The sequence below is a fragment of the Cherax quadricarinatus genome, chromosome 55 (genome assembly GCF_038502225.1).
Source record: "Cherax quadricarinatus isolate ZL_2023a chromosome 55, ASM3850222v1, whole genome shotgun sequence".
Classification (NCBI taxonomy): Eukaryota; Metazoa; Arthropoda; class Malacostraca; order Decapoda; family Parastacidae; genus Cherax; species Cherax quadricarinatus.
Window position 1 is genome coordinate 2,461,535 of NC_091346.1, and position 26,262 is coordinate 2,487,796.

A 26,262-nucleotide genomic window follows, 5' to 3' on the forward strand; every position below is an offset into this window, starting at 1 on the left:
GCCAAGTATCTTGTCATATGGAGTGATTTTGTTCCTATTTAGGGCCAGTCCCACCCTAATTTTCCAGGTGTAAATTATTATATATCTTTTCCGCCTACATTCCAAAGAATATAATTGAAGGAACTTTAAGTGTTCCCAGTAATTCAGATCCTTGACTAAGTGTATACAAGTAGTGAAAGTTCTCCGTACATTTTCCTACTCAGCCTTGAAGTTGGACCTCAGTATTCCAGCCTGGAGAAAATCAGTTACTTGAAGAGTATCGTCACTGGCTTAGCATCCCTTATCTTTAAAGATCTTATCCAGTCTATCATTTTCCTTGTAGTAGCAGTGATAACACTATTGTGATCACTGTGTTGTGATCCTTGAATGTGAGACCTTCAAGCATTATTACTCCTAAGTTTCGCACATTGGTCTTTCACTCTTGAATTTGAATTTGAGTTTGTCGTGTACTCTGCAGTCTTTATTTCCTTTTTTTTCTATAGCGGAGCAGCTGAAACTTGTCCTCGTTAAACTTCATGTTGTTGTCTGAGGTACACTGGAAGACTTGATTAATATCCCAGTGAAGATTCGCTGTCTTCAACGGACGTTTCTCTCGTGTAGATTCTTGTGTCATCAGGAAAGGATGTTACAGTGCTATGATTTATGTCCTTATTTATGTCGGATATAAGAATGAGAAATAGAAGTGGTGCGAGTACCGTGCCTTGAAGAACAGAGCTTTTCACTGTGGCATCCCTACAACTTCACTGTTTTCTACTGAGTTTTACTTGTTTTGAAGTACAGTATCCCTCCGCTCACTTTTCTAGTTATTCCTTTTACTGATGTTAAGTGCACAATCACACCATGGTCGCACTAGTCACAACACTTTTGCAAAATTATTGTACACTCCAATATTTAGCTGTTTTCCGGTGTTGCTATTCGTCTGGCAACAAGATGGCAGGGAAAAAAATGCGGGACGTTCAAAAGTGATTGTTTGACTCTGGTAATGCGGGAATGGGGTGTTGAGGGCGGGTTCCCAATTGGATTGCCATGCAAATGTTGCTCAACAATGTTTAGGCAAGTAGCGCGCCTCGGAATGCTACCTTAAACACCAGGATGTTTTCCATCCCTTCAGATTACCTGTAGTCGCATCCTGAGGTCCATGATTTTAGGAAAGAACTCAGCAGGAGCTGCCCATGATGGTTCTAGGTCAGGTTAGGTGAAGTTTGTCAGGAAATACTACAAGCGTTTCCTGATGCGGATTTTAGTCACATGATGATCCGCAGCTAAATCTTTTGGTCATGTGACCGAGGCCTTTAGCTAGCTTACCGGTCTACCCATTTAAAAATTATGATAATTCTAAATTCATCGTTGAAAAATGTATGCTGTTGATAACTATGTATATATACTAGTATACCTTTGATGAGTTTCGAGTCTTTCTACTCCCGCAGCCCGGCCATGGTCCAGGGCTGTATATACACACACACTCGGAACACACTCCAGGTAGACCTCGATGACCCTGGGAACACACGAGGCAGACCTCGTCGTTATTCTAGGTCACCTCTTATCTGTCCATGACACTGGTGACTGTTACCCCCAGGGGTCTGGTCCCAGACCAGGCCTGGGGGATGCCTTGTTCAACCAGGCTATCGGTGCTAGCTGCATGAAGCTCAGTGTATGCATCACAGCCCGGCTGATTAGGAACTGTGTTGATGAACTTGTCCAGATCCTTCCCGGAGAGTGTGGTTGTCGGGATGTATGATGCAGATGTGGTCTCGAGATAGAGGAGGTCGGTTGTAGGGCTGTATGATGCAAGAGAAAGTGGTTGTATGATGGAGGAGAGGGTGGTTGTATGATGCAAGAGAAGGTGGTTGTATGATGGAGGATAGGGTGGTTGTATGATGGAGGAGAGGGTGGTTGTATGATGGAGGAGAAGGTGGTTGTATGATGGAGGAGAAGGTGGTTGTATGATGGAGGAGAAGGTGGTTGTATGATGGAGGAGAGGGTGGTTGTATGATGCAGGAGAAGGTGGTTGTATGATGCAGGAGAAGGTGGTTGTATGATGCAGGAGAAGGTGGTTGTATGATGGAGGAGAAGGTGGTTGTATGATGGAGGAGAAGGTGGTTGTATGATGGAGGAGAAGGTGGTTGTATGATGGAGGAGAAGGTGGTTGTATGATGGAGGAGAAGGTGGTTGTATGATGGAGGAGAGGGTGGTTGTATGATGGAGGAGAGGGTGGTTGTATGATGGAGGAGAGGGTGGTTGTATGATGCAGGAGAAGGTGGTTGTATGATGCAGGAGAGGGTGGTTGTATGATGCAGGAGAAGGTGGTTGTATGATGCAGGAGAGGGTGGTTGTATGATGCAGGAGAGGGTGGTTGTATGATGCAGGAGAGGGTGGTTGTATGATGCAGGAGAAGGTGGTTGTATGATGCAGGAGAAGGTGGTTGTATGATGGAGGAGAGGGTGGTTGTATGATGGAGGAGAGGGTGGTTGTATGATGCAGGAGAAGGTGGTTGTATGATGCAGGAGAGGGTGGTTGTATGATGCAGGAGAGGGTGGTTGTATGATGCAGGAGAGGGTGGTTGTATGATGCAGAAGAGGGTGGTTGTATGATGCAGGAGAAGGTGGTTGTATGATGCAGGAGAGGGTGGTTGTATGATGCAGGAGAGGGTGGTTGTATGATGCAGGAGAAGGTGGTTGTATGATGCAGGAGAGGGTGGTTGTATGATGCAGAAGATGGTTGTATGATGCAGGAGAAGATGGTTGTATGATGCAGGAGGATGGTTTGTATGATGCAGGAGAGGATGGGTGTATGATGCAGGAGAGGATGGCTGTATGGGTGTATGATACAGGAGAGGGTGGTTGTATGATGCAGGAGAGGGTGGTTGTATGATGCAGGAAAGGGTGGTTGTATGATGCAGGAGAGGGTGGTTGTATGATACAGGAGAGGGTGGTTGTATGATACAGGAGAGGGTGGTTGTATGATACAGGAGAGGGTGGTTGTATGATACAGGAGAGGGTGGTTGTATGATAAAGGAGAGGGTGGTTGTATGGTTGTATGATGCAGGAGAGGGTGGTTGTATGATACAGGAGAGGGTGGTTGTATGATACAGGAGAGGGTGGTTGTATGATAAAGGAGAGGGTGGTTGTATGATACAGGAGGGTGGTTGTATGATAAAGGAGAGGGTGGTTGTATGGTTGTATGATGCAGGAGAGGGTGGTTGTATGATACAGGAGAGGGTGGTTGTATGATACAGGAGAGGGTGGTTGTATGATACAGGAGAGGGTGGTTGTATGATACAGGAGAGGGTGGTTGTATGATACAGGAGAGGGTGGTTGTATGATACAGGAGAGGGTGGTTGTATGATAGAGAGGGTGGTTGTATGGTTGTATGATACAGGAGAGGGTGGTTGTATGATACAGGAGAGGGTGGTTGTATGATACAGGAGAGGGTGGTTGTATGATAGAGAGGGTGGTTGTATGGTTGTATGATACAGGAGAGGGTGGTTGTATGGTTGTATGATGCAGGAGAGGGTGGTTGTATGTTACAGGAGATAAGTGGACCATCAGTTGCGTCTTGTCTGTTATACACAGGATAACTGTTCTTAACAGTATTCAGTCTGTTATTTCTCGTCAAGGTGAAGTTGATTGTATTAATACATATTTGAGTTGATTTTATTTTATAAATGTTTATTTACTGATGTATATTTCCTTTGTGTTTCAGGTGACACAGAGGGTGTAGGTCGGTGTCTGGTTGAAGCAGCACGTAACAAGGGTTCTGAAGACAACATCACCGCTGTAGTGGTGTTCCTGCGTCCAGTAGCAACACTCATGGAGGAGGAGGCTCAACGTCTTGCCCAGGGCCAGGTTAGTAGTCACCAATATCACCCAGTCTTACAATGCATTCACGGCTCTTTATCACCGTAGTTACACTAACCCAGTATTCATGGTACTTTACTAACTCGTTATTCACCCTTCCTTACTATCCCCTTATTCACCCTTCATTACCAAACTATTCACGATTCTTCACTAACCCCATATTCATAACGAATACTAAGGTACAGTACCGTGACTGAAACAGTACACACACAATCCACATATAGAATAAAAGTGTTGAGGACGTTTCGGTCCGACTTGGAACATCAACTTGTCACACAGATGACTGGTCCAAGTCGGACCGAAACATCGCCATATTTTTGTCTCCAATATGCCGGTTATTTGTGTATTGTTCTATATTCAAGGTTCCTACTAACTCCGTATTTACAGCTCTTTAACAACACCACAGTTGCTTCTCCTTGCTAACTCAGGGACGATCATCCTTTAACTTCAAACATAACGAGTACTATTAGGTTGTGACATCCACTGTGGTCAGAGTGTCACCTCACATCTCCAGTGTGTTCGAGTTATTTATTTTCGATCACGTACGTGCGGGTATTAAGTCTACACACACTCCTATTGTATCACACTTAACTCTTAGTGATTACGGGGATCATCATCCCTCGACCCATTCTCAGACCAGACCTTTTGAAGATGAGTGAATGCAACATCACAACAGCAGTCCTAAGTCAGGGTAAAAGATCCATCTGTAGTTGATTCCTAGAGTCATGTGCTGTAGTGTTACTGAGGTAGATAGACTGCAGGTGGTAGTACAAGACAGGTTCCTCACTCATGTGTTGTAGTGTGACCCCTGTATTCCAGCCTGTTCCTCCCGAGGTCCGGGGCGGAAGCCAGCGTAGAGACCTCCCAGTATGACTCTTGCTCCACCAAACTGTGACTACTCGCGTCCAGCCTCCCTCTCTAGTGGCTACACAGTGGTTGAGCAGGTACACTTGTATAGGTACACCGTGCAACTTGTGTCTACACCCGTCTACCCTCTTGTCTGTTATTGCCTGTCACTTACACAGTTATGTAATCTTGTTCAGCTATTCTCGTCTGTTCAACCCCCCACCTCCTTACTCCTCTACCATCTACCCTGTGGCACCTTGGGCATACTGGGGGTACTAGTAGTGGCGATGATTTTAGTAGCGATTGTAGTAGTAGTGGCGATGATTGTTGTAGTGGCGACTAGTAGTAGCTGTTAGTGTAGTAGTAGTGGCAATGATTGTAGTAGTAGTGGCGATGATTGTAGTAGTGGCGATGATTGTAGTAGTATTACCAACGGTAAATATTAAATAGTGTCACGTATGTCAACTCGAAACAATATTTGAGAGAGACTGTGGCTAATTATTCTCAGAAAATAGTCTGTACGATTGTTGTTTTCTTAGCCGAGATTTCCATCTTGCTGGTGCACCCCCTCATCCCTTCTCTATAGTTATTATAATGTCTCCTTTCTCTCTCTCTCTCTCTCTCTCTCTCTCTCTCTCTCTCTCTCTCTCTCTCTCTCTCTCTCTCTCTCTCTCTCTCTCTCTCTCTCTCTCTCTCTCTCTCTCTCTCTCTCCGAGAGTAGAAAAACTCAGGAACTAGATGCCAGGTACATCAAAGGAGGTTCGAGTGCTCAAAGACAATCCGAGTGCAAAGTGGTGAGAGTGAAGGATAAAGTTCTTGTGTGAGAGGCAGTCATTAAGGTGTATAATGTACACAGGCTGTAATTACTCATCCCCGCCGTTCACATAGTGGCTCCCAGCTCTCTCGTATTCAACCTTCGCTTTATTGAATGATTCCAGGTTGTCTTGTATTCTGTTTCAGTCGCTAGTTTCTCATTTCTTCCAAAACCGAATAACTGAAATTTGTCCTCGTTGAAAATCATATTCGTGTCACTGGTCCACTGGTATCCTCTGTAGGGAATAAAAATGGTGCCTTTGTTGTTCGGAGATAAGAATGGGGAAGAGAAGTTGAGTGAGTACAGTGTCTACAAGAACAGTGTTTTTTCACCGTGGCAGCTCCTAATTTCCCTCTTTGCTTTTACTTGGGAAGTTAAATACCCATTTTCTCAGTTTATCACTTATTTCTTTTGCATGCATTTTGTACGCTATGATACCGTGGTAGTAATTGTCAAAGTCTTTTGGAGTCAGTGTACACTACGTACACATTGTTTTCCAGCACATCCAAGACCGTGTCATAATGCTTCAGCAGCTGGGAGATGCAGGAGCGACCCGCTCTAAACCACTGCTGCTCTGGGTTATGTAGTTATTGTGATTCTAAGACATTGGTATAATCTTGCTTCTTGAAACCCTTTCAAAGATTTTGATAATATATGACGTTAGCACTATTGATTTATTGTTTTTTGTAACTGCTTTGCTGCCATCTTTGTGGAGGGCACTACATCAGTGGTTTTTAATGATTCTTGTATCCAGGTTACGCCTATATGCGATATTTAAGGCACTTGATAGTAGTTTCTTGCAATTTTCGATAAATGTGGATTTCACGAGTTTGGGCCAGCTGACCGCCAGCAGCAACAGCAAGCACCAAACAAGCCTGGTCCAGGGCCGGGTTCAGGAGGAGGAAAACTCTGGAAGCCCATCATAGTTATATAAAAAAAACTGGAGCAAAGCGCATAGCCATGCTATCAATGTCGTCTTCAAAACTCGTGTTGAATTAAGATTACATTGAAAATTGAAATGATGGCAGCGTTCGGAGTTTCGTTCACGAAAGAGTCATTTAGATCATTGATCTTAGGAGGGATTAATGGGCAAGTCAGTTCCCCGGTCTTCTAATATACTATTATCCCCCTATAGTCTACCTTTTCCATAATTACTATCGCATTTGCTTTGCTTTCGTAAGGTGAAGTCCAGGATCTTTCCTTAATTCATTGTATAACTTAAATTTTTGCGGACACTTGTGTTGCTTAGACCTTTACAACACAATTGTCCTGTAAGTTATACTATGGATTAATGAATGTTCCTGGACTTCACCATACGAAAGCAGACGAAGAAAATGCGATAGTAATTACAGACAAGGTAGATTATAGGGGAAAAATAAACATAATTTTAGGAGACAGGGGCACTCAGGCTCCTTTTATTGACTCGGTGAAGAGCGAGTCGTGTTGTAGCTTCAGTGTGTCACTCATCTCTTGTCAGTATATGTTACATGTTTAAAGTAAGTGTTTGATATTAGATGTGGGTTTTTGCCCTGGATTTTGTATATGAGAAAAAGAATTTTGGATACCTAGTTTCATTTGTGGCTCTTTCCTCTGTCTTACCTGGACTCGATGTAACATTGTTTCATCTCAACGTTCTCTTCAGTGCTGCCTTTTATAATATCTTAGTAATATTGGTAGAATTACCGACAATAAGAGCACCAAATGAAACATGTTGGGAAGATGGTAAGACCAACATGAATCTGGTATATGCTCCAGACACACAACTTTACGAATAAGGGAAGAGAAGATGCCAATAAAAGGCACTACCTTTACAGGCGAAGATGACTTGTAAGAGATTCTTGGTAAATGTACACAAGTGCAACTAGTGTACAACTATTGTTGCATGTGTTTACATTTACCTAGAATGTCGTATACGTCGTCTTCGCCTGGCAGTCTTCAAGCTGGCACTGGACAAGCACCTAAAGTCGGTTCCTGACCAGCCGGGCTGTGGCTCGTACGTTGGTTTGCGTGCAGCCAGCAGTAACAGCCTGGTTGATCAGGCTCTGATCCACCAGGAGGCCTGGTCACAGACGTGGCCGCGGGGTTGTTGACCCCCGGAACTCTCTCCAGGTAAACTCCAGGTAGAGGAAGTGCCTTTTATTGGTATCTTCTCTTCCCTTTGTGTAAAGTTGTGTCTGGAGCATATATGAGATTCATGTTGGTCTTACTATCGTCCCAATATGTTTTATTTGGTGCTCTTGTTGTTGAAATTGATCTTGTAGACTTCCCGTCTTGTAATTGATCGTGGTTCGCTGTTCCAGACCAGTTTATGTACAGGACCTAACCTCGATTAGGTTGTGGTCTGAGTTTACTGTCTGACAGTTGACACTTGAGTCCCAGACTTCATCTTTCGTGAAGGTCGATTGTATTTACTAGTCTGGTCGGTTCCGCTATGTGCTGGCTTAAGGCGAGGCTGTTGCAGAAGTTTAATAATGTTGTGTATGGATGTTCATCCAGACCAGACCTTGGGATTCTCTGTTGTTGGTCTCGGATACATTCTTCCATTTCAGATATCTTAGTCACCAAGCAGTAGGATATTTGGTGCTAGTCTTGATTGGTTTTCAAGATATTACTCTGATTTCTATAGTTGGTTTTATAACTGCTGGCAAGTTGTATCTGATGGTTCATGTAAAAGTACAACAACTAGATTTTGATTTTCAATTATTATTAACTGTCAAGTCTTCGACTACATTATTTGTGAATGACTAACTCAGTGCATATGAGCGATTCTAACACGCCACCAACCAACCTTCTTCCCCCCCCCCCCCCCGATCCTTGTTGCCTGTTTTTTTACAGTCTCGTCTAAATATGTACCCAGGTATCTATATTTCGCTGTCAGTTCGACACACCTTCGGGAACCAGTGACGGGTCACCATCTGGCAAAGACCCGTGTCAGGACTTCGTTCCTGGTGAATATATTATCACCAGCTGTCAATTTATGCTTGTATGAGAGTCTTTCTTAAAGCTGCAAACTTTACATTTGACTCAGTGAGGAGAACACTGATGAATGATATTCTGGTTTGACTGTTGAAGATTTTGCATGTTTACAAATACACGTGATATATTGTTGCTGTGCTGGGGCACTTAATGTTGAAATTAACATGTGAGGAGCTGATGAGTCTGCCACTAGTCCAATATCACTAGCACTAGAAAACATCTCTGCTTGCTGTATGGTTATGGCTTTTATATTCAGATGTATGTTCATGATGCTTGATACGCATTCCTTCACGTAGAATGTCTGGCAGTTTGCATCAGCAATGATTCATTGAAAGTATGTGCAGGTCCTGGAATGACATGTGTCTTTATTCATTAATGTATCATGTCTTAGGATGGTCATGTTTACAGTTTCATTTTATTTTTCCAGTTGGTTCATATCTGTAAATTCCTCAGGTGTAGTGACGACACATTTAGATTTTTTGACAGTTGTAATTTATTTAGTTTAGGTTGACGAACATTCGTTTTCAGTAGTGGCAACTGACTCGGGTATCTATTTATCTATCTGGTGCTACTGAATGTGTAATATTTTGTAATATAATTTGGTGTAGGGCAGGAGGGTGTGGGCAGCACTGTGCTCTGCACCAGTACTTCATTTACAATAAAATAAAATGGTCGGGGAACTGGGGTAAATTACCCCAAATGGGGTAAAAATGAAATTCTCGGGGGTAAAGAAGACTCAATAAACATATAAATGAAATTCCACAAAAAAAATATTATTTAATAAGCGAGGCAAATTATCATCAAAAAGCCATAATTTTGATAATTGTTGTATCAAAAATGAAGCAAAATTATTTCTCCAAAACCTGAAGTGATAATGTTTTTACTGAAATTGTTAAGTTTCCTAATGAGATTTTTATTAAATTTGTCTGTTACTATTTATTTCATGAAGTTAATTTTTCATTCTATTATTTTATTAATTTTGTGTTGCATTTTGAAGTTGTTCAGCTTGTATGACTTTATTCTTCATACAAATGGTTTCAGTAAACTATTTTGAATTTGAATGTTCGTTATGTTGTCCGGGTTCTGTGGACTTTCAAGTTTAGTGCGTAATTTTGCTGTACACAAATTTGTTTTGGGTTAATACCCAAAAAGTTCAACGACCTCTTACATGATGAACTTGCTCCACTGAGTCAGCAGTCGTATTAGAGTTACCTGCTGAACTTTGAATAACATTTTGAATACTGTCTTCAACATTCACATTTCTGCTGCGACAGTCTTACCCATTTGTTATATATTTTAGTTGATTTATCCAAGAGAGCCCCTCTGTTCTGATGTCTGTTACTTAGTAATTCCTTTAGTACTATCCTGGAACCTGCCCAAGTCCCATATCCTTATCACAAATCCAAAATCACCTATCATTTGTAGAAACAATGTTCACTCTCCTATATAAGACATGGTAATTAGACATAACCACACATAACCATTCTTGTTCTTCCAATTTTTTTTGCACACATTTTACAGACAGTATTCCTGTACGCCATCCTGACAGTATCTTATAAAACATTTAACTGCCCCAGCAGTCTTCACTGATTTAGACAGTCTGGCAGCTTCTCACACTAGGGCACGGTATGTGTTCATTGCCTGTACTGTCATGTGTCTTTTCTAAATCTGAAGTGATCTAACTTGAATTCTGTCTTCCACTTGTATACTCAGTCGTACCTCCCTTCATGGCACGTCTTTGGAGAGTATACTTGGCTCACTTCATTGGTTGCCATTTGAAAGTCTGATATCCTATTTCATCGATTACTATATCATATAGCAGTTAATTTATTTTTAGTTAATGCAGACCTTGTATTCAGTTTGATGGTATGTTATCGTTAACTGAAATAATTTACTGTTTCTCTCACACAAGTTGGCAGGCAAAACTTACGAACTTGTACTTCCCCTCATTGCCCTGTGTGCCTGATAGTTCTTATGTCCGTAGTCTTACCTTTTCATTTTAAGTGTCCTGATCTGAGAGCGGGTCACGGGGGCAATGATCCCTAGGTATTAACAGATACACGCATCTTTAAATTCTTTATCTTAACAAGGAGATCATGTATTCTCCCTCCTCTTTGCAGGTGCCCGACCCTGTGCCCGCCGTCGTTTTGTCCAAGGACTCAACCCCATCGTCCATCAATGCCATCTTCTCTCCTCCCATCAACCAGTTCGAGTACAACTCTCCCACAATCCCCACCTACAACCCCTTCGAAACAGAGAGCCCCCTGGGGGAGGCCTATAACGAGTACAACATGGAGACTGAGGCTGCTGCTGCTCCCACCTCCCTGGAGTTCAAGGTAATATAACTATCATGTTATAAATTCTTTACCAACATGAAAAGTAAGACATGCACGACAGCGCTGGAAGCAGTACAAGTAATATTGATGGGATCAGTCCGTCACTCTCGGTGGGAGGCAGTCAGTCCCCTCCCACTGAAGGGGGCAAGGGACTGACCTTGTACTGACCTTATAAGGTCTGGCTACTTGCTTGAGGGACTGACCACCACCCACCGAGGGCGACAGACTTATCATGTCAATATTACTTACGAAGATTGAGACACTTATGCAACATACGACAATCTTTATTTAGGAAACATTTCGCCACACAGTGGCTTCGTCAGTCCAATGCAAAGTAGAAATTGGTAAGGAGAGGAGGAGTTTGAGGTAATCAGTCCCTCAACCTGGAATCGATGTGTTCAGTCCATCACTCTTGTAGAAAGTACAGCATATGGTCGGAGAAGTGGCTTATATATTGTAGTCAGGCGAGTCGAGCAGGAGGCGGGATCACAGTGGAATCTTCCACTAGTCTCTAATCTGACTCAGGAAATCGTAATGACACGATTGTAAACAAAGTCTCTGACCGCAGGTTCAAACCCCGCCCGTGGTGTGGTTTGGTTTCATCCACTAGTGTAAGTAGATCTTCGTCCAAAGATTGAACAGGTATTTAAGAATTCCTTGTATCAAGATCCCATGGTGTTGCAGTGTCTGACAGTTGTGATAAATGGTTTTGGGATCTTGATACAAGGAATTCATCAATACTTGTCCAGCCTTTCGATGAAGACCTACTTACACTAGTGGATGGTCCCACTGTGATCCCGCCTCCTCCTCACCTGACTACAGTATATAAGTCACTTCTCCGGCCATATATTGTACTTTCTACAAGAGTGATGGACTGAACACATCGATTCCAGGCTGAGGGACTGATTACCTCAAACTCCTCCTATCCTTACCCGTTGCTACTTTGTATTGGACTGATGAATCTACTGTGTGGCGAAAAGTTTCCTTAATAAAGATTCCCATATGTTGCATAAGTGCCTCAGTCTTCAACTTGTCGGTTTTCAAAACCATTTATCACACAAATATTACTTCTACTTTCTCTGCCATATCCGACTACCTCTTCAAGGGTGATGGACTGATTACATTGTCATCACATCTCTTCTGCTTTTGCCAACTTTTCTGTGTGTGGAAAAAGGCACTTTTGTACAGTTCAGGACATTTATTAAAGGAAACGTTTCACCAACCAGTGGCTTCTTTAGTCCGGTACAGAGAAGAATGGCCAAAGATCAGGAATAAATAACAAAAAGGCACAATACCGTGACTGGAACGATACACAAATAACCCGCACATAAAAGAGAAGCTTACGACGACGTTTCGGTCCGACTTGCACCATTGACAAAGTCACACTGTCGTAAGCTTCTCTCTTTTATGTGCGGGTTATTTGTGTAAAGATCAGGAGTTTGAGGTAACTATTTCCTCGGCTTGGAGTCGAGGTATCAGTGCATGGATACCCAGATGTTGCACAAGTGATTAATTCGTCATCTTGTCGGTTCTCTGAATCATTCATTTAAAATACGTAAGTTAGTGTGAATAGGATCTATCTAAAATGGGCCAGTAGGCCTACTGCCGTCCTCCTCTGTTATCACGTTATTTTGTGTGGCCCACAGCACGGGGAGGAACCCATGGAAGGCAGTGAGGCTCCGCAGGTGGGTGCCCACGACTCTGATTCTGACGAAGCTGCTGCTGCCGCTGCAGGAGCCCAGGGTGTGGCCCAGCCCTTCAACCTGCACGATGCACCCACACCCACCGCTGAGGAAGGTAAGTCTTATTATACATATTTTCATTCCTGCTGGTGCCCCTAGCACCAGTGTCCTGATCAGGCTGTCACCAGGTGTGCTCCAGGGGTGATACTTCCTACTATCATGTGGGATTCGAACACGTGGATAGGGTAAAGTAATACTCACGTAAGCTGGTAGTACGTATAATTATGGATAATGTGGGGAGCGCCCAAACAGCCGTACCTATCTCCTTGCTCACTCTCGTCAGACTAACTGGCCGCCCACAGTACCCATATGTGAGGGGGTCTTTGAATACTGCTGGGGTCAGCACAATATGAATACAGACAGTGACTCGGGCAGAGACAGTTGGTAGTGAGTCATCTACTGGTACACTGGTTACTGGTAACTGGTTACTACTACTGAGACTACAACAATTAACAAGTAAGTATCTTACCAAGAAAAAGCTTGAAAAGATTCAGATGAATAAATTGAGACTTAAAAAGGATGTGAGGAAAATACTGGTTTGGCAATATATTTATAATGCAACAAGTTGGCTAATAGCATCATTAAATAACTTTGGAGATAAATTAAACAAATGAGTAGGAATGGGAGGGTGTGAAATTGACGTGCCTAGCATGCACCAGTAGCTCTAGTTCCTCTGTACACAGTACTACCTCGCTATCATTATTATGATGAATGACACCTGATTAATAGGACACAAGAATGAAAGAACACTGCAGTAAGTCTGTTGACCTATGCTAGGCAGATCCAACTCTCACCCATGCACACCCACTCAGGTACCAACCATATTTAAAGCTATCCAAGATAATCCTAGGACATGTTAGAAAAAGTTTTGCTCCTGGGATCTTGATCAAGGTCCCAGGAGCAAAACTTTAATATGTCCCTGAGTTTGTTCATGAGTCTTTTTAAAATACTTGTCTGTATTAATTACCAAGGTGATACTTATAATTGGCAGTGGAATATAACATTGTAGTGAAGTGAAAATGAATCCATATATAGCAGTCCCATCATCCCAGTTTGTATAAATGGGGATCAGTCATATATCTTGCATTCATCAGTGTTAGAATTCATCACAGCCTCGCTGGCGGGGGATTCCTCTGTAAAAAATTGCAATTTTGTTCACAATGGGGCCCATGCTAGCCTCCCTATGGTATAAAAAAATATACCTAGTTGGACGAATCTTATTGAACTCACCTGGCCCAGTGGCTTCCGCACTGGCCTGGAGTTTTACCACTCACTCGCCATGGGTTCTAACCCCACCAGTACCGTGGTTTTCATGATCTAAATTGACAAATTTTGATGCATATGGAACCGCCCATTATATTTGGAGGACGGGTTGTATATTTGAGTGGAATCTTAAACCCCTTAGGGTCTAAGCGCCTGGGGAAATGAGAGGCAATCAGATTCGATCCCAAAAAGGCGAGGTCAGGTTTAATTCCTTGATGAAGAGCCCCTTACAGGTGACTAGAAACATCCATTATGGGTGCGCTGGTTAGTTTATTCGTCAGGAGAAAAAAATGACACGATTTCTTGACACACAACTATTTACTGGTATCAGGGCTATGATGTGGGAGAGTGGGGTCTGATGTGGGAGAGTGGGGTTTGATGTGGGAGAGTGGGGTCTGATGTGGGAGAGTGGGGTCTGATGTGGGAGAGTAGGGTATGATGGGGAAGAGTAGGGTATGATGGGGAGAGTGGGGTATAATGGGGGAGTGGGGTATGATGTGGGAGAGTTGGGGTAGTCAGGATGCACTTTAGTGGGTTGGATCTAGATGCAGTAGTGATAATGGCGGAAGCCACACACACAAAATGCCATGACAATAAATGTCCCAGCACTGATACATTGCCAGTAAATGGTTCAAAAACACACGTGAGCAAAGTTTAGAACATTTATTTAAAAACGTTTTTGGTTCTGAGACTTTGATCACTTCAGGACCGAAACGTTTGCTAATAAATGTGTTTTAGTGTTTGCTTACATGTCTTTTTAAACCACTTTGTTGGTATCAGTTGCCAAGTTTATACCAGGTTGCCTTTAAACATGACCTAAAGTGAATACATTTCTTTTTATCCATTACTTGTTAGCATCATGTACCTTGATATCAGTGAGAATTTGCTTTTGAGTAGGACCTATCTGTTGTGGGTCAGTGGGCCTACAGCAGTGCTCATTTTTTTAAGATGACGACGAACCTCTTATTAATAGTACGTGATAATCAAAGAAAGGTAACTTGTGGCTTGTGTGTTGCATTTTTTGGGATGAAAACTCAAAAATCAACACTTCACTTCGTACCTAATGATGAGACGTTGCACCGACTAGTGTATATCAATTGAGTCTCGGCCACACACACTCACACTCACTCACTGGTGCCAGAGGAGAGGTGCAGCAATCACATCATCACATGTGTATAGAACTCATTATTGGAAGTTAGCGAACTCTTGGGTAAATACTTTGACAGTTCTTGAGCGTGACCACCAATGTGTTCCGCCCACCTGTTATGTCTTCAGTTCCTACAATTATTCTCTAGTTCCAATACATTGGCCTCCATCTTCATAAATTTGCCTTAAATTTATCAAGCACTGAAAGCCCATCAAGGCTGCGGATTAATTTATCCGTATTGTATACAGTTAATGTAACATAACTTTGTACCTTTATTACTGATAGGTAAATAGGGACAAGAGGTATAACTACGCAGGGAAAATCGAATGCTGGTCTCCTCAGTTGTAAGTGCAATGCTCTGCCAATGAGAAGGTAGAGGAGAGTAGCTTGAGACTACTCTCACTCAACGTCTACGTGGAGACTATGATAGATGTCTGGAGTCATGCATGGCTGGTGTAGTTTGCCAGCCAAGAATGCCGCCGGAAATACACTCATCAGACCCTAACCTGGCGGCTGTGGCGCAGTTTTTTTTATATATAACAAAATTGATTACATCCACACTCCCACAATGGGCTTCTAGCTTACACTGTATGAGAGTAACACTGTGGGAACACCAGCAGTGCGCTGCTACCTTAATACACATGTGCAACAGTTGGGTATCTTTATTGATGAAACGTTTCGCCTACACAGTAGGCGTCTTCAGTCAGATACAAAGGGAGCAGTGGTAATGAAATAAAAGATGTAATCAGTCCATCAACCTTGGAGGAAAAGTATTTGAGGTGGTTAGTCCCTCAGCCCTCTACTAGGTAAGAATGCTCTAGTAGAAGGGTTTTTCCTAGATCAGATATAAGGACAGGTTTTTTTTTTATAGTTTTGATAGAGCAGACAGTTTTCCTGGCTGGTAACCAAACTCAACCCTGTTATCTGCCTCAGTGCTGGAGGCAATGATTGTGGGAAGTGTAGGAGTGAGGACTTGCTTACCAGGTATAGGGTAACTATTAGATATAATTTGTAAGTAGAAAGTATGTTAATGCCGAAAATATGGGTGAAAGAACACAAATGCATAAATACACTTAGGACATCTTTATTATGTGTGTTTCAGCCCTGGAACCTTGGTATCTCTGAATGATACCACAGAATGAGAAAGCACATGTGTTGAAGAGTGCAAGTCATAGGTGATGGCCAGGTGAAGGTGCGAGGTCTCCTAATTACCGTGTCACGTGGCAGGTGAGAGGTAGCATGTTGCAGCATCATACATGTAAGAGTTGAGATATATTTCCCAGCCCTTTGTTCTATGGTGTTGCAAGTAGCAGTTGTTGGAAATAGTAATCAGGGCTTCTGTACACTGATGGCCATTCCTGTTAGATTCCTGTGGATCATTTGTTTTGTTCCAGTGAATGAGATGGCTTTCTTCACACCTGTGTACTACACAAACATTGCTGGCGCTGTCACACTTGCAAGCATATTTTTGTTCTTGACATAAGTGTAAAGATTTCTTCCATTTCATTCCCGCATGGCATGGAGTATGCTCTGGCTTCTTTGTTAGGTGTGTAATAAGGGTCTTTCTTCCTACCGAAGTCTCTGATTAAAGTTGTGGCCATGGCAGCTACGCGAATTTTAATTCTGGAAAGTGCATACATGGTGTTATCCATTATTTTCTCCAGGTTGTCTTAATCTGGGGTTCTCCGTAGTGGCATTGTTAGACTTCAGTTCTGCGCTGCAATCTTGTATACCGTAAGGAGGAAAGTGTAAGTGTGTGAAGGTACGTGTAAGGTACTGGAATTCTTCTAAGAATTCGTGACTGAATAAATGGATAGCTCTTAGAGAAAGCTCAGTTGTCGCACACCTTTTGGTGCGAGTGACTTAGTGAGAGTAGAAATCAGTAAGGTCATCTTTATTTGCGAGGTTTCTGTAGACTGAAGGAATGGGTGTCTTAGACAGGTGATCTGTACAGAAGAGCATCAAGAAATGATTATTTGCTGTCGTTTTCCAGTTTCAAGAGTAAATTCGATAGTTTCGAAAATGTTGCTCTTATGAAGGTCTTGAATGTCGAGTCTTCTGAGGTGTACAACAAGAATGTCGTCGATATATCTGAGCCATGTGATCATGTGAAAAACTTCCGTTATCAGATGTTGGCGAGGACCGTACACGGTAGATTTCCCATGGCTAAGTCGAAACATTTCTTGAAAAAACAAGTTTTCATATCTGAAGGTGTTGAAGTGGGCACAGCTTGTTGAGAGCTATGAAGTCGTAGTGGGGTGGAGGCAAGCTGGTGTTAGTCATAATTTTTCGTTCCAGTATGTCAGTGACTGTTTATGGGAACAATTGTGAACAATGAAGCGACATCAGATGATACCGTTTATTTATTCTAAATGTTAATGTAGTGCGTAAGATGCGAGCAGGACTTGATACCCAGCATGTTAGAGTTTTGAGTGTCCAGCTGGTCTGTGTGGGGCACTTTTGACACCTTATGTGATAAGAGTCCCAGGTTTGTGTCTGGTAGTCCCTACAACCTGGCTGGTGTAGGTTGTCCTGGTACCATATGGTCTTACCTTGTTCGGAACTACGAAAGTTATGTATTTTCTGTATTAAAATTGTTGTGCCTTCATCTAGTTGTTTCTCGGTGACTGGTTGTTGTGTTGGTGTTTATCTGCTGGAGGATTTTGTTGTAATCCTTAACACAAATGATTACAACAGAAATTTTCGACCTTATGACTGACACCAGTATTATCAATCTATCACAGAGTCAGTCATATCAGGGTTTTAAAAAAAGACAAAAATTGCAGGTATAGGAAACTTTTAGTCAACATTTCTCCTGTAAAATAGACTATCAAGAAAATAGAATATATCAGAAGAAAAACTATATATGCAGCAGCAATGAGAACAGAGAAGTCAGGTGCGGTGGTGATGCCTTGTAGCTGGTGAGTGATCTAAACCTGAAGGTTGGTCTGACAATAGGCTTTGTTGGAAAGCTGTAATGCCAAGAGTTTAACCAATTGGAAATTTCCATGGTTTTGCTCGTTGTTGATGGATGCTTAAATGATGGCAGTTTCCCAGCATTTCCACTTACATGTGTCACCTTCGGTATTTACTAGCCTGGGTTCTGACTGCTGCACTAAGTAGTTAAGAGAGTTCTTGTGTTGAATGCAAGTATTATTTAAGTTGTCAGTCTTCCAGGCATATTACATTAATGGTATACAGTGCCAACAAGTTGATGAATAAGACATGCACTACCTGGAGGCATACTTGTGTTCATTTAAACGTGCTGTTAGGTCTCTGGTAGTTTCTACCACAGTCCGCTACATCCTGCACATGGGATCTCAGAGATATTAGGTAGACTAATTCTCACTGAACCTGACATCTCCGCCAGGCAGCGACAACAGACCTACCCCACCTACCCGCTCTACACCCCCACTTACCCGCTCTACACCTCACCTACTCGCTCTACACCCCACCTACCCGCTCTACACCCCCACTTACCCGCTCTACACCCCACCTACCCGCTCTACACCCCACCTACCCGCTCTACACCTCGCCTACCCGCTCTACACCCCACCTACCCGCTCTACACCTCACAGCCATCTCAGTCACTGTATTCTCTATTTTCTTATATCTTATAAATTGTTAAGGCCCTGGTGGTCAAAACGTCTAAATAAAATGCAATAACCCGCACACTGTGTTACATACTTGTCTGTATAATACTGCATCATCATTAATCTGCTCTCGTGTACACTGTATAAAAAATCTTTCATGCGGAGGTAGATTGAGAGCCCTGAATCTGCACTCTTAAAACATGTGAAATGAAGGGAGATACGATTGAATTATACAGGTGGAAGACGAGGATAAATAAATATATAAATAGGGTACCGAAGATAATAGATGATAATGGAATTCAGATAAGTTATAGTTAATAAAGATATACAAGCAGTAACTGGAAGTTTTATCGAGGTTTTGTGTAGTGTTCTTATTAAGGGATAAAGGAGCCAGTGAGATTTAACCCTGAGTGGCAAGGCTGCACCATCTTCCTCCCTCACTCCCCCTACCACACCAACACTCATCATCATGACTGGCCATCACCATACACCACCAGACCACACCAAAACATTCCGTCCCCACCACATCACCATCCTCACCACCAACACACACCGTCCCAACCACACGACCTCCATACCAAAGCACGCCATTCCAACATACCATCTCAACCGCACCATCTTCACCACGTGACCCCCCCCCCCAACCCCAACACCACCACCACTACTGTCAGTGGAATTAAGAACGTTGACGGAGTCAGACAGACAGACAGACAGACAGTCAGAGACAGTTCGTCAACGAGTACTAGACACAATACAAACAACGCGAGGAGAGGTGAAGAAAATACTGAGTAAACTAGATACCTCTAAGACAGTGGAACTATGAGTTCTGCAAGAAGGAGCAGAGAAACTGTGTAAATCACTAGCAAAGATCTTCAACAAATCGATTGAACAGGGCAGCTTCCAGCGGTCTGAAAAACAGTGAATGTAGTACCAATATTCAAAAAGGGACAAACAGGTGTCATTGTATTATAGGCTAGTGCCACTAACATACATAGTATGTAAGGTAATGGAGAAGAGTAGTGGAGTACCTGGAATGGAGTGGATTCATAAACAACAACTAGCACGGTTTTAGAGATAGTAAATCCTATTTTGCAAATTTGATAGAGATCTATTAAGGTAATGAAATTTATGCAGGAGAGAGAAGGAAAGGCAGACTGTATATTTTTGGAATTTAAGAAGGTATTCGATATATAGCTTCACAAAAGAGACTGGCACAAAAGCTACAGGAGCAGGCAGGAATTACAGTAGATCAAGAAACGCTTAACGAGAAGGAAGCAACGAGTTACTGTCAGGGAAGCAGTGTCTGGATGAGTGTGTGTGCCGAATTTTTCAGTACTTGGACCAGTACTGTTTCTTGTGCATGTGAACGACATAACAAGAAATAGTCAAAAGTGTCTCTGCTCGTAAACGATGTGACAGTAATGAGAAGAATACAAACATGAATAGTCCAGTAGGATTGGTCTGACTAGTGACTACTGGAATTTAACCCCAACAAATACAAAGTAACGAAAATCTGAGAAGAGCTCAGGGGACAATGGCTGCAAACATCCCTGAAAGGGAAGGCTCTCAGGGTAAGCATAGTTCCAAACATTTCGCCTAAGGTGCACATCAACCCAATAACTGTGGCAGCAAACGTGGAACTGACGTATTTAAGAGTAGCAAACAGGAATATCAGCAAGGCTCTATTATTAAAGATTCATCCATCGAGGTATATTACTGTACGCCATAGGAAGGTTAGCGTGGGCCACCATTGTGACCAGAAAAGCACTTTTTTTTTTTTCAGACGAATCTCGCACTAGCGTGACGGTGGCGTGCTCTAGCTCAAGTCTCTTAAAACCATCAAAGTGGTTAGTATCCACTACATCCACCACTCCACACTACACCCACCACCCCTCCACACTACACCCACCACCCCTCCACACTACACCCACCACCCCACCGCACCCACCACCCTCCCACACTACACCCACCACCCCACCGCACTGCACCCACCACCCTCCCACACTACACCCACCACCCTCTCACACTACATCCACCACTCCACACTACACCCACCACCACTCCATACTACACCCACCACCCCACCGCACCCACCACCCTCTCACACTACATCCACCACTCCACACTACACCCACCGCCCCCGCCACACTACACCCATCACCCCCACCACACTAAACCCTTGGAGGTTACCTGGAGGTTATTCCGGGGATCAACGCCCCAGCGGCCCGGTCCATGACCAGGCCTCCCGATGGATCAGGGCCTGATCAACTAGGCTGTTACTGCTGGCCGCACGCAGTCCAACGTACGAGCCACAGCCCGGCTGATCCGGCACTGACTTTAGGTATCTGTCCAGCTCTCTTTCGAAGGCAGCCAGGGGTTTATTGGCAATTCCCCTAATGCTTGATGGGAGGCTGTTGAACAGTTTTGGGCCCCGGACACTTATGGTGTTTTCCCTTAGTGTACCAGTGGCGCCCCTACTTTTTCTTGGGGGCATTTTGCATCGCCTGCCCAGTCTTTTACTTTCGTAGGGAGTGATTTCTGTGTACAGATTTGGGACCATTCCTTCCAAGATTTTCCAAGTGTAGATTATGATATATCTCTCCCTCCTGCGTTCCAACGAGTACAAGTCAAGTGCTTCCAAGCGTTCCCAGTAGTTAAGGTGCTTGACAGAACTTATACGTGCAGTAAAGGATCTCTGTACACTCTCTAGATCTGCGATTTCGCCTGCTTTGAATGGAGATGTTAATGTACAGCAGTATTCCAGCCTAGAGAGAACAAGTGATTTGAAAAGTATCATCATGGGCTTGGCATCTCTCGTTTTGAAAGTTCTCATTATCCATCCTATCATTTTCTTTGCACGTGCGATCGTGGCACAGTTGTGATCCTTGAAAGTGAGATCCTCAGACATTACTACTCCCAGGTCCCTTACATTATTTTTCCGCTCTATTGTATGGCCGGAGTCAGTAGTATACTCTGTTCTAGTTATTATCTCCTCCAGTTTTCCATAACGGAGTAGTTGGAATTTGTCCTCATTGAACATCATATTGTTTACCGTTGCCCACTGGAAAACTTTGTTTATATCTTCTTGGAGGTTAACCGCGTCCTCAGCAGATGACAGCCTCATGCAGATCCTAGTATCATCCGCAAAGGATGATACGGTGCTGTGGTGTATATCTCTGTCTATGTCTGATATGAGGATAAGGAATAAGATGGGGGCAAGTACTGTGCCTTGTGGAACAGAGCTCTTCACTATGGCAGCCTCCGATTTAACTCTGTTGACCACTACTCTTTGTGTTCGATTTGTTAGGAAGTTGAAGATCCATCTCCCCACTTTCCCAGTTATTCCTTTAGCACGTATTTTATGGGCTATTACGCCATGATTGCATTTGTCAAATGCTTTTGCAAAGTCTGTGCATATTACATCTGCATTCTGATTTTCTTCCAGTGCATCCAAGGCCATGTCATAGTGATCCAGTAGTTGTGAGAGGCAGGAGCGACCTGCCCTGAACCCATGTTGCCCTGGATTGTGCAGATTTTGGGAATCCAGGTGATTTGCAATCCTGCTTCTTAGCACTTCTTAGCACCACCCCACCGCACTACATCCACCACCCCACCATCCCACCACACTACACCCACCACCCCACCACACTACACCCACCACCCCACCACACTACACCCACCACCCCACCACACTACACCCACCACCCCACCACACTACATCCACCACCCCACCATCCCACCACACTACACCCACCACCCCACCACACTACATCCACCACCCCACCATCCCACCACACTACACCCACCACCCCACCACACTATACCCACCACCCCACCACACTACATCCACCACCCCACCATCCCACCACACTACACCCACCATCCCACCACACTACACCCACCAACCCCTCCACACTACACCCATCACCCCACCACACCAAACCCACTACATTAATACACCCACCACCCCACCACCCCACCACACTACACCCACCCCTACTCCCACCACACTACACCCACCACCCCACCACACCAAACCCACTACTCTACTACATTTCACCCACCACACTACACCCACCACCCCACCACACTACACCCACCCCTACTCCCACCACACTACACCCACCACCCCACCACACCAAACCCACTACTCTACTACATTTCACCCACCACACTACACCCACCACCCCACCACACTACACCCACCACCCCACCACACTACACCCACCAACCCCTCCACACTACACCCATCACCCCACCACACCAAACCCACTACACTAATACACCCACCACCCCACCACACCAAACCCACTACTCTACTACATTTCACCCACCACATTACACCCACCCCTATCCCCACCACACTACACCCACCCCTACCCCCACCACACTACACCCACCCCTACCCCCACCAAATTAAACCCACCTCACTAAGCCCACCACCTCACCACACTCCACCCACCACCTCACCACACTCCACCCACCACCTCACCACACTCCACCCACCACCTCACCACACTCCACCCACCACCTCACCACACTACATCCACCACACCACCCATCACCTCATCATACAACACCCACCACCCCACCCCATACAACACCCACCATCCCACTCCATACTACACCCACCATCCCACCCCATACTACACCCACCATCCCACCCCTGGTCATGGACCGGGCCGCGGGGGCGTTGATCCCCGGAATAACCTCCAGGTAACCTCCAGGTAACCCCATACTACACCCACCACCCCACCCCATATTACACCCACCACCCCACCCCATACTACACCCACCACCCCACCCCATACTACACCCACCACCCCACCCCATATTACACCCACCACCCCACATACTACACCTACCACCCCACCCCATGCTACACCCACCACCCCACCACATACTACACCCACTACCCCACCCCATTCTACACCCACCACATGCTACATCCACTACCCCACCCTATACTACACCAACCACCCCACTACATACTACACCCACCACCCCATCACATACTACACCGTTGATCCCCGGAATAACCTCCAGGTAACCTCCCCATCACATACTACACCCACCACCCCACCCCATACTACACCCACCACCCCACCCCATATTACATCCACCACCCCAACCCCATACTACATCCACCACCCCAACCCCATACTACACCCACCACCCCATCACATACTACACCCACCACCCCACTACATCCACCACCCCACCCCATACTACACCTACCACCCCACACCATACTACACCTACCACCCCACACCATACTACACCTACCACCCCACCACACGGACTACACCCACCACACGGACTACACCCACCACACACTACACCCACCACACACTACACCCACCACACGGACTACACCCACCACACACTACACTTCCCCCTCACTGTTATAGCACCTGTAGTTTACTTGTAGTTGCGCCCCCGCGGCCCGGTCCCAGAGCAGGCCTCCTGGCTGCTGGCTTGGTCATTCAAGTTGTTAGTGCTTGCAGTCCAACATCTGTACCACAGCCCAGTTGATCAGGAACGTTTTAAAGAATCTGTCAAGTTCCGTGTTGAAGACAGCAAGGTGTTTGTTAGTCGCCACATACATGACGGCAGAGCGTTGATGAGTCTGGCTTCCTTAACACAACCACAACACTGTAAGCAAGTCACTTTGACTTTTTTAGCAGGTTATCCTGGGTAGTTTACACATGTGTATGATAATTTGTGTAACTGTTTGTATAGCTGTACGTGAATAAAGTGTTAACTTTATACATGGAAGTATCCTGCACCGTCTACCTGTGTAGACTCGTGTGTAAACCACCACCACCACCCCACCCCACCCCACCCACCACCACACTCTTTCATCATACCCCACCACACTCTTTCATCATACCCCACCACACCACATTTTACTCCACCACACTCAACCCCACCACACACTTCACCCCTGCATTTCTCCCCCCCTTCCCCCCTCTTACCCTTCCCCCTCCTACTTCATCTCCTGGTCTCGTCAGGTCGTCTTACAGTATTTATTTTTTTTGTTATAGTTAATCTGTTTACATTATTACATTCCTGTACAAGGTTAACACACACACACACACACACACACACACACACACACACACACACACACACACACACACACACACACACACACACACACACACACACACACACACACAAGGAAACTGATCTTGGGGCGAGTATAACACCAGGCACATCTCCTGAGGCGCACGCCAACCAAATAACTGCTGCAGCATATGGGCGCCTAGCAAACCTAAGAACAGCATTCTGACATCTCAATAAGCAGTCATTCAAGACCCTGTACACTGTGTACGTTAGGCCCATATTGGAGTATGCAGCACCAGTTTGGAACCTTCACCTAGCCAAGCATGTAAGGAAACTAGAGAAAGTGCAGAGGTTTGCAACAAGACTAGTCCCGGAGCTAAGGGGTATGTCGTACGAGGAGAGGTTAAAGGAAATCGACTTAACGACACTGGAAGACAGGAGAGATAAGGGGGATATGATAATGACTTATAAAATACTGAATCGACAAGGTGGACAGACAGGGTCTTCCAGAGTTGGGACATAGCAACAAGGGGTCACAGTTGGAAGTTGAAGACTCAGATGAACCACAGGGATGTTAGGAAGTATTTCTTCAATCATAGAGTTGTCAGGAAGTGGAATAGTCTAGGAAGTGATGTAGTGGAGGCAGGATCCATACATAGCTTTAAGAAGAGGTATGATAAAGCTCATGGAGCGGGAAGAATGACCCAGTAGCGGCCAGTGAAGATGCAGGGCTAGGAGCTATGAATCGACCCCTGCAACCACAACTAAGTGAGTACAACTAGGTGAGTACACACACACAGAGGAATAACAACATTAATTCCATTTACCAGACATTTTTCCGGGGAAAACATGTAAGAGGTTAATGTCAGTTGTCACGAGCAGCACTGTTTATGTTATTTATGTCCAGAGCTGCCAGACCTTAGCTGCAGTTTATTACCTGGTTACAAAAGTTTTAAACTCCTCATTGGAGATTAACTGTACAAAACTATAAATTAATTTACGTTAATCTAACAACTTGGCAGTTAGGAACTGAACACACACCAAGGCGGGGAAAGAAAACTAAAATTGGTGGGTGTAGTGTGGTGGTATACACAGGTTGTAAAAAGGCGTTTCACAAATGCGATCATGAGGTGATTGCACACAAAATATGGGCTATAGGTAGGCAGGTAGATTTTCAATTTTGTGACAGGTAGCTCACAGTAGTAAACAGAGCAAAATCTAGCATCGGCAAGGTAAAAAGTTCAGTTTTCCAAGGAACTGTCCTGGCACCTCTGCTGTTTCTTATCCTCATAGCAGACATAGATAAAAACACTAAAATAAGCATGAAAATCGCCTCGGTAGAAGACACTGGAAAAAAAAAATGCAGGAAGGTATAAGCAGTGTTTTCCAGTGGGCAGTGGAGAACAACATGACGTTCACTGGTGATAAGTTCCAGCTGCTTGGGTATGGAGAGAATGAAGAACTCAAAAGGAACACTGGATACAAAACTCAAGAGAATCGCCAAATAAAACGAAATAACACGTAAAAGACTTGGGAATAATTACGTCAGCTGATCTTTCAAAAAACAGATAGATACATTTACGGCATTTAAATTACAGGGAATATCTCAGTCTTAAATA

General features: G+C 44.3%; 1 protein-coding gene across 1 annotated transcript in view; it reads left to right on the top strand.

Moving 5' to 3' along the window:
- Positions 1 to 26,262, top strand: part of LOC128698917 (mucin-2) — a 770,561-nt gene that overhangs the window by 577,808 nt on the left and 166,491 nt on the right. The window contains exons 6-8 of the mRNA XM_070096780.1: positions 3,703 to 3,845; positions 10,614 to 10,829; positions 12,476 to 12,626. Of these exons, the coding sequence (XP_069952881.1) occupies positions 3,703 to 3,845; positions 10,614 to 10,829; positions 12,476 to 12,626 (510 nt within the window). The remainder of the gene's footprint in view (positions 1 to 3,702; positions 3,846 to 10,613; positions 10,830 to 12,475; positions 12,627 to 26,262) is intronic.